Source organism: Cynoglossus semilaevis, chromosome Z (genome assembly GCF_000523025.1).
Source record: "Cynoglossus semilaevis isolate Cse_v1.0 chromosome Z, Cse_v1.0, whole genome shotgun sequence".
NCBI classification, from domain to species: Eukaryota; Metazoa; Chordata; class Actinopteri; order Pleuronectiformes; family Cynoglossidae; genus Cynoglossus; species Cynoglossus semilaevis.
The window spans coordinates 21,284,080-21,293,458 of NC_024328.1; the positions used below are offsets into that span (position 1 = coordinate 21,284,080).

Sequence of the window (9,379 nt, forward strand, 5' to 3'; positions counted from 1 at the left end):
CTTCCAAAACCCCTCAGGAAATGTATTTTTTACAATTGAAATTAAACCTTGGTAACCTTGGAATTAAACCCTTTAACAGGGTAATATCAGGAAACACACACTATATACTGTTGTTGAAACAATTAAGGGGACTGGGTTCATACAGTGGAAGGGTGGTTAACACTCTTGCTCAACAGTAAGGAGAGTAGTAATAGTAACGAGTCAGAGGCCCTGCAGTAACTGAAGTACCTTCTGTAGCCCTCAGTTGTCGCCCTTTGATGGTGGAAAGCACTAAATTATTACAAACATGAATTTTGTGATGCTCTTTTCCACCAATAATTCCTGGTGTAAACATTTATAAATGCTGCATCACAACATTTATTTTTCATTGAGCTTTATACAATTGTACACATAAACAGAAAGATCACACAGTACAACACAGCAGAGGTAAGAAAAGTACTGTAATATTTGAAGCTGTGCAGTCTGGCACAAAAAGACAGCAAGGTGAGAAAACCTAAAAATCACCGTAGTATTTACTGTATATATGCCAACACCTCTAACAACAAAGCCACAACAATGACAGATAATTACCAAAAAACATTTCTGTGCAAAGTTATATTCCATTTCACTCAGTCAAAACAAATCCACCTTTGAACCCCTTTTTGGTTTAATATTTCTAAAGTGAGAACTGTAACAACAATCACACTTAGAGTGTGTATGTGTCAGTGTGTGTGTCAGTGTGTGCAGATTACTACATGTTTAAGGCTAATGGTTTCTGATATCAGACACTTACAAACAAAATATTGTAAATTTACAAATTAATATAATGAACACAAAACAAGGTCCTGTGCTGATTCATTGTCACTGTGTCAGCCGTGGGAATGTTCTCAGCGGAACTTGAGCAGTTCTCACATCTGTGCCTGATTTAGGTCACACTGCAAACAGGTGTTAGGAACGGTTTCAAATCTGCTGGGATTACAGAGGTCTTTTTTTGGTGTAATAGCGCCAAAGTCTGTCCGCCTGCAATAACTTTCTCGATTGGAAAAATGTATGTGCTTAACTGCTTGGATCTGGACTTAAAGTCAACAGAAAATCAATCATTGAGGTACTTTGATATCTTTAAGTTAAGGTTGTGACCTCGGCCGTAAGAAAAACCAAGAGCAATGACACCTCAGCCAATAAACAACTAAATGCCTTCTATTAACACCAGCAATGCAAAAAGTGAGGCTGGAAAGCTAACAGAAAATATAAATAAATAACAAAGAAAGTACTCAAGAGTGTAAAGGCAGCTCAGTTTTTAAAATTCCAAAACAACCAAGTCAGCTGTATTTTCTATGAATGCTATGAGCAACTGTCAAAGCGCAGTGCTGTTTAGATGTAATTCATGGTCCAATGGCATCTTTTTTTCTTGGTCATCATGAATAAACCTAGAGTAATTTGGACCACACCCTGGATGTGGATCAAACGTATGTATGAGTTGAACTACAGAAACCATGTCAGCCATTGAAGGTCGGTTATGGTAGTGGTCCAACATGGCAGGTCCAAGTGCTGAGATACATCAAATGTAATGGGATCATTTTTGTAAATCTAGAAATTGTGCTTGTCCTGACCCAGATTAGCTCAACATGAATCAAAGTGCAGTTTGTTAGAAAAAGCACCTGATACTGTATAACGGTGAAAACAAATTTTATATTTGTGTGTATATATATATATATATATACTATATATATTTACATATATATGTGCATATATATATATATATATCATGGGAAATGCATTGTTTACATTCACATTTATGACAATTAAACCCACAGGGAAAGATGACACAATATGGTATTTTAGCATTTTCATTAAGAAACTTCAGCATTAATGGCAGGCTAAATACATGTGGTATTGCATGTTATGGGACGTATTAAAGCGTGTGTTCCCTCTTGTCACAAGGTCACACAGTAAAGGAGTTCCATCCAAACACCACGATGACAGTAAAACTGTGTTTCAATGGTAAACATCAGAAAATAACAGGCAGTTGGAAATATAATTCTTTCACATCATCTATTTCCTGTGCACTCCTGTGCAGGCGGGGGGCTAGTGGCATTGACGTGATGTGCAGGAGTTTCCACTTGTCCATCGGGCTGCACAGATTGGACAGTTTCCACCAAGCTGCCGCTAGGCAGCACCACGTGAGAGAGAAGAGAGAGAGAGAGGGGAATTAGTTCATCAGTGTCTCTTTACTAGGGCTGTCCAAATGACCTGTTAGTCATGTTGATTAATTTATCTGATTCCATTTTTTTCACTCATTTTAACAAATGTGAATGACAGATATCCAATAATTCCTTGTTAACTTTTACCAGTCTGACAGAGATGATTCAAAGGTTTATGGTTTGGTTTGGTTTGGAGGCCTTGGACTAACTGCTCTTCAGCGGGATCTCTCATCTATTGGACAGGACTTTAAACCTGTCAAACCTGTCCTTGGAGATTTACTGACTTAAAGTTCCTTCTGTCCTAGTACTTATGCATGTTCATTAAAAAAAAGTCATAGTAGACTATACTGTACATCATGTTCACCTTCATTAAAACACTAAGGTAGAGTTGAGTATTATACAAGACCACCCTTGATAAAAAAATGTTCACAGGTGTATTTGGTACTGATCTCAACTATGTTACAGGAATTGTTTGTTCAAAACAATAATGTGTATCAGCAACAAACCATGGACAACAGCTTGATGATCAACAAGACTACACACTGATGCATCAATTACTCCTAAAGAATGCTTGTGCGTATAGATAACAGAGAGCTGTGCTCTTACCAACTCCAATCCAGACAGTGAATCGAATCCAGGTTAAGAGGCTGAGCTTCATCATGAGGAACACATTGATGAGAATACTGAGCCCTGGAGTAAATGGAACCAAAGGTACCTGCACACAGACATCATTCAAATTCATGTGACAGCTTTGATGAAGAGCAGATCAGCCAAAGACAAAACCAGGTGGTCTTCACCCACTACGTAGTTGGACCAAAACAATATAATCCAAAGAGGAACTCACCTGGAATGTTTTGCTGTTGGCCTGTGGCTCGTGGACCCAGATGAGAGCCAAGCTGAGCACAAAAGCTAAGCTGAAAATCACCAGTAGCAAGGTGAAACTCCAGAGAGGCAGCTGCAGATTTTTGGTACCAAATTCCAACACGGCACAGAAAGAGACTGCGCTCACTATCAGAGTCATCACACAGTAGGCCACCACCTCCCCCGGCACACAATCCCCAAATAACCTGTCGAGGTACGGCTCCCAGAAGGCCTTCAGCTGCCCCACCCCACGGTGCTCTTGTGTCGTCTGTCTGTCCACCAACTGGAGTTTGTCTGAAAAGGACTCGTACTGCTTCAGGTCTGCACTGTCCTCTGTTATAGTCTGGGACTCTGAGGGGACAGGGGACGCTTCAGCATTAGGGTTTGGAGACAAAGAAGGAGTTCCTTTGGAGTTGGACTTTTCAGGCTGGAAGCGCAACACAATTACGCTTGCTGCCACAAGGGTGTAGGCTAGAAGAGTGCCGATGGACAAGAACTGAATCAAGGCCTCCAGGTCAAAAATGAGGGCCATGATGGCCATGAGGATTCCAAACACCAATATAGCATTGACAGGGACTTTAGTGACGGGATTGACTCTTGCAAAAATGGAGAAAAACAATCCATCCTCTGACATTGCATAGACGATCCGAGGGAGGGAGAAGAGATTACAGAGCAGCACTGTGTTCATGGCTGAAAGACAAGACAGAGAATTCCAAAATATCGTTATGTTATTACCTAATGTGTGTCCAATCCTTAATTACCTGAAGGGAATTCCTGCACCCTTGATAAAGTTCTTTCTTTTCTTTCTTTCTTTCTTTCTTTCCATCCATTCACCCATAATATAAGTCATAGAACTTATATTTGTGTCAAACCATACGTCTACCACCAACAAACTCACCAGACCCAGCCCCCGACCCAGCCCCTAACTCAGCACCCTTGTGCAGTTCTCAGGTATTTGGGGGTGAAACAGCTTTTTTGATGTTGACAGTTGCCAACATACAAAGAATTATTATTATTGTTGTTATTGTTATAAAAAGTCATTAACAGCAAGGGTGTAGACAGTCAGAATTATCACTTACCGCAGATGGACCCTATGGCCACAATTATTCCAGCCCAACTGTAACCACGACGAAAAAAGGCATCAGACAGAGCAGAGTTGGGGTCTAGCGAATACCAGGGGACCATGAGCGTCAGCACGGTGGAGACCAGGATGTATGCTGCCGCTGCCAGTCCGAGGGAGACTGCCGTGGCAATGGGAACTGCCTTCTGTGGATTTTTGGCCTCTTCACTAGAGGACGCTATCACATCAAAGCCAACAAAGGCATAGAAGCATGTGGCAGAACCTGCCAGTATTCCAGAAATTCCAAACGGTGCAAAGCCTCCTTCTTTAAGGCTCCAGTTGGAAGGATCAGCCAACATAAAGCCAAAAATTAATAAGAAAATGATGACACACATGCTAATGGTTGTGAATATATGGTTAAGGTAAGAGGAGACTTGAACTCCAAAGGAAATAAAGACTGAGGCCAATACTAGGATTCCAGCAGCAAGAAGGTCAGGGTAGTGGGCGAGAAAGGGCACCTTCCACTGCATGACATGTGTCTCTGTGAAGTTCTGAATGGCATGGTCAAAAATGGAGTCCAGATAGCCACTCCAAGCACGAGCTGTAGCAGCACCACCAATCATGTTCTCCAGAATCACATTCCAACCAATGAGAAAAGCCCAGATTTCTCCCACAGAAACATATGTGAACATGTAAGCAGATCCAGTTTTGGGAATTCGTGCCCCAAACTCTGCATAACAAAAGGCGGCCAGTAAAGACGCAAATCCTGCAAACAGAAATGAAAGGACGACAGCAGGGCCGACCAAGTCTTTGGCCACAGTCCCTGTTAGGACGTACAGCCCTGAACCCACCATGCCCCCCACTCCCAGCAGAGTAAGGTCCACAGTGGACAGGCAGCGTTTTAGAGATGTGGCCATCATATCATCGTCGAGTGTCTTGAGCCGTTTCAGTTTCTCACAGAAGCGCACGACTGGGGTGCACGTTTTTGGACAAGCTGCCATAGCTGCTCAGTAGTGGAATTCAGCCAGAGAGGGTTAGGGTTAGAACAGTCACACACGGAGTCTGTGGAGGGTCTCTGTCATCTGTGTCATTTCTATTTCTTGTCTGTGACCATGACCTGGAAGACAAAACACAGACACAACACTAAAAACCCAACATCAGCAACTTTGTGATTAAACTTTTTGAACCTTTCACACAAAACAAAGAATCATACAATTCCAAGTTTACCACAATGTCATTTGTGGCTAAAATGAATTTCTTTAGGATGGTACATGTGACAAATCACTGCTAAGTCACTTAGTCCATAAATAGTTACATCAAGGGCAACTGGACAGAGTTCCAAAGAACTGAAGAAGCCTCTTGGATGAGATGTGAAATCTTTTCAAAAAAAAAAAAAGAAAAAAGAAAAACTACTCCGTCCAGTTGCCCTCGATTTTTGGATAAAATGACCTGGATGATCCCTTATGATCACAGCCATAAAAACAGGTTTGGTGAATATTTTGTAATGCTTTACAGGAGTAAAGGAGAGATTATAATGGTGGATAGCTAGGTTAAAGCGGATAAGCACAGCAAGTTGACACGTGTGTAGCATTAAACATGCAAGTAGTTCTAAAACAACACTGCCGTCATTGCTCCTGTGGTCATAAAAGGAGTATGTCCGGCGCAAACTCTGTAGAACAACTGTGTGGATTCAAGTGTCATTTTATGCATGAACTGCAGAAAAATACAAATATCTCTGGGAACTTGATGTCTCAAAGGCTTTCAGTAGTTTGCTTAGTAAAATGACTGGATTACCACAGTATTTATCAAGTCTTTTTAGTTGAGTGTTATCACTCATCCATCCATTTTCATCCACTTATCCCAAATCACACGTACCAACCCTCCTGAACCTTCCTGCAGGTGGTAACTGGAAGGTACCAACCGCCCTGACCGGGATTCGATCTTGCCCAGGAGGTGAACCCCGGGGTTCCACATCAATGACAGAGACATTGCCTCCGTTTGGCTAGGTGCGGCCCTGCCTCAATAGCTGGGACAAACATCAAACCCATTCTTACCCAGAAGAATAAAAACTAAAAGGTTCCGTACCGTCTTCTGACACTTAGTAGAACACGGTGTCTCTCTGATAACAAACTGATCAATACGTATATACATTTATATATACATTTATATACATTTATCCTGTTTCCCTGTTGTATGGACATTTTCTGGTTATTTTAATGTAAACATGTCAGGTCAAATGTTTTGTTAATTTGGGCTACTTATATAATAAAATGAAGCTCTCTATTATAATCATGTATTGGTGAACCAATAGTCTGTCACTCAGTATCATTATCACAACCATCACTGCTCCTCAGAGATAAAAAAACAACAACTGTTTAAGTTTATTTTGTTTTGGATTAATCGTCTCGTTTCATGTGTGCGTCATGAAAAGCCCTTCATCTGATTCGGGCGTTGCATCATCTGATCATCGTCGTGGTCCATCCACGATCACTGAGTATGGCGACAGCAGGATTTCTGTTTTAATTACGTAACGCTTTATCCTCCTTTAGAAATAAGCCCACACCAGAACCCACCGCACGTTATGAAAACGTATTATATTTACAAATATTGTTAAATGTCCACGGCAATGCAGAAATACAGAACAACTGTTTAATTTTTTATTCTTTTTATTTTTCTTTTGTGGAGGGAATTAATATTTAATATCAACATGCAGTCTACGGTAGACTTCCTCTTTCTCCCGGACGTCACAATTACTGCACAGCGACGTCGACTTTCCATTCTCTTATTTTAAGGCACAGGGTTTTAAATTAAAAAAGAAAGAGTTGCGCAGATAAATACCATAGACATTCGCAAAAGATTGTCTTACCTCGCCTGTCCAGGATGTCCTCGGTGCTGAGCGGTGCAGGGAGCATCGTCTGATGATGAAGCAGAACGGCAAATAAAACCAACACTGGCTGGAGCGTCTTAAAGGTACAGTCGCCGATTACTCGAAGCCAGGACCTCCCTCTACCTCCGACAAACTCCGCACTGACTCCAGCATTGGACACTCATCTTTTTCTGAATAGAGAGCAAGTTAAACAACAAAACCATTCAAGTTGTAAACCACAATATTGTTTAACTTGATGTTGATGATGATGATGCAAGTTAACAAAGTGTTATGATTTTAACAACAGGTTCAACTGTGAATTTGTCATTTATTAATTGCAAATGAATTTCCATGCAGATTGTGACAATAATTAGAATACACTCAACCTTTACCAATACTCAAAATACAAGGATGCTTCAAAGATATTCTAAAGATGTTTCACCTGTGTTATAATGACAGTATAATCAGGGCAACAACAAGTAAAGAATGATGATTACTTACTTAATACTGCAGTATTTGCCTGAAATAAACATTCTTCAAAAAGCCTGTTCACAACCGGCTTTACGCAAACAGAATTTACCCCGTCTCTCTTTTACTTAATTAGCACAAAGTAAACATCATGGATCAGTACTAACAGTGAACGTTTACTTTAACTGCGTGTTTTCTGGTAAAGAACTTAGTTTAAAAATGTACCATAATTACATACATAAACAATCACCACATGACTGCTGCTTGCGTTAAAATAATGCAAGTTGCTCTTTTTTGACGTCCTCTACAGTACTTCTAAATAAAATACTTGAGAACTGTCCTCTGACATCAGAGCATTCAACATTCAGTTTTTCTTTTTTAAAGCAGTTCCATGTGAACTGCAGTTTATTTCAGACAGTCGTCCGTTAACAGCACCGTGTCAGTTCCAGTCCTGTGTGTCTTTGACTTTCTTCTCATATTATTCCTGACTGGGACTCCTTTTGTTGAAGCTTAAGGATCAGTTCCAGCAGGTTCATCTGCACAGTCAGTTCCTGAAACACAGAGGTTTAAGAGTTAGACAGGACCTTTTTATGAAAGTACGATGCTTGTCCTCCTTGTCGCCCCCGACGCTGTAAAGCTGCATTAAAACATTCCATTAACAACTCACTACCATTTTTACCTTTTAGATAAAACCCAACCAAACCTAAAATGTCAATTAAAAGCTACTCAAACTAACAGAATGAAAGGTGTTTAAATGAATTGGCTGAAAGCTAAGCACCAACAACCTGCACCCTGTCAAATCACTTAGTATTACAATGTGCTTCAAATATATTTTATATATTTTCTCTTCCTCCAGACATTTAGTACCAGTTGGCTGACAGTACTGCAGTATGAGGAGTTTTAACATTCAGTTTCCTGAGAGAACCCCCAGACAGGATTTATAACATTTAATTTAACCATTTAACCGAAACACCTGGAATATTATTTAAATATTAAATTATGAATTAATTATTAAATTATAAACTGTAGCGATTGCAAATTAATCAAGGGTAACCTGAGGATTGGTGGTGATATAAAACCCAGGAACGCCTGCCTTTTCCAGGGTATTCTGCTGGTCAATGACTTTTTGATCCATTTCCGCTACAATCTTCTTATCCATCATCTTTTGCTCCTCTCTCACTCGTAGTTCCAAAGTCTGGAAACACAACACAGAGCTTCCATTAAAGAAGGGCCTTAAACTATAACCACTTGTATAATGTATGTTATTGCTTCACTGTCAAACCTCTAGTTCTGTTTGGTGAGTTGATTTGAGAAGCCCAAGGTTGTGTGACCGGCACATCTGCAAAGCATCTTTGTGTTTTCGTACAAGGTCCTGTTTGAGCGCTGAACACGGAAAGAATAAACACAATTATCTCAAAAATTCAAAGTCGCTCCAAGTCAGGTTAGTGCCACCTAGAGTTTGGTACACAGAGTCCAACCTTGATGTTCACAGTGCAGTTTTTGTCTCTGGTTGTACAGGTTCTTCTCTGTCAGATGCTGAATGTCCAACAGCCCCTGAACTATCTCATACACAGTTCCATCTATGAGCGCTTGAGCCAGGTCACTTAGTGTGTTGTAGGACAGACGCTGCTGGAAGGAGCTAACAAAGAGTTACGGGATTACCTCGTGGTCAAGATGGAATATGATTGAGTCCAACTTCCTTTCACTAGATAAACGACCAGCTGCTCAGAACACCTGATCCCAGCTGCAGCCGATCGTTTAGAGCGTGTTTTGGAAGTAGTTTACAGAGAACAAAGACCGCTCCTAACTCACGACCACATACTGTATAACAAATACAGTATATTAATAAGTTCATCCAGCCGTCGGTTTAATTGTAACCGAATTAAGAAGTATTACATACTGCAATAAACAATAAAACAACAAGCGTTTTAAAACGCAGGAATG

General features: G+C 40.5%; 2 protein-coding genes across 6 annotated transcripts in view; both read right to left on the reverse strand.

The window, feature by feature from the left end:
- Positions 1-2,668: 2,668 nt before the first annotated feature.
- Positions 2,669-7,220, reverse strand: slc7a4 (solute carrier family 7 member 4). Its single transcript, XM_017043035.2, has 4 exons — positions 6,968-7,220; positions 4,121-5,218; positions 3,025-3,731; positions 2,669-2,895 (listed from the first exon to the last, which is right to left on the reverse strand). The coding sequence occupies exons 2-4, from the start codon at positions 5,100-5,102 to the stop codon at positions 2,731-2,733; spliced, it is 1,854 nt and encodes a 617-aa protein (XP_016898524.1). The 5' UTR covers positions 5,103-5,218; positions 6,968-7,220; the 3' UTR covers positions 2,669-2,730.
- Positions 7,221-7,275: 55 nt separating this feature from the next.
- dgcr6 (DiGeorge syndrome critical region gene 6) overlaps positions 7,276-9,379 on the reverse strand; it is a 3,172-nt gene continuing 1,068 nt past the window's right edge. For 4 of the 5 annotated variants that reach the window (XM_017043044.2, XM_025053155.1, XM_025053153.1 and 1 more), the window contains 4 exons: positions 8,914-9,074; positions 8,718-8,818; positions 8,490-8,630; positions 7,276-7,986 (listed from right to left, as the gene is read on the reverse strand). In XM_017043044.2, the coding sequence (XP_016898533.1) occupies positions 7,909-7,986; positions 8,490-8,630; positions 8,718-8,818; positions 8,914-9,074 (481 nt within the window). In that variant the 3' untranslated portion in view covers positions 7,276-7,908. The remainder of the gene's footprint in view (positions 7,987-8,489; positions 8,631-8,717; positions 8,819-8,913; positions 9,075-9,379) is intronic. The other variant, XM_025053156.1, reaches the window with a different exon arrangement.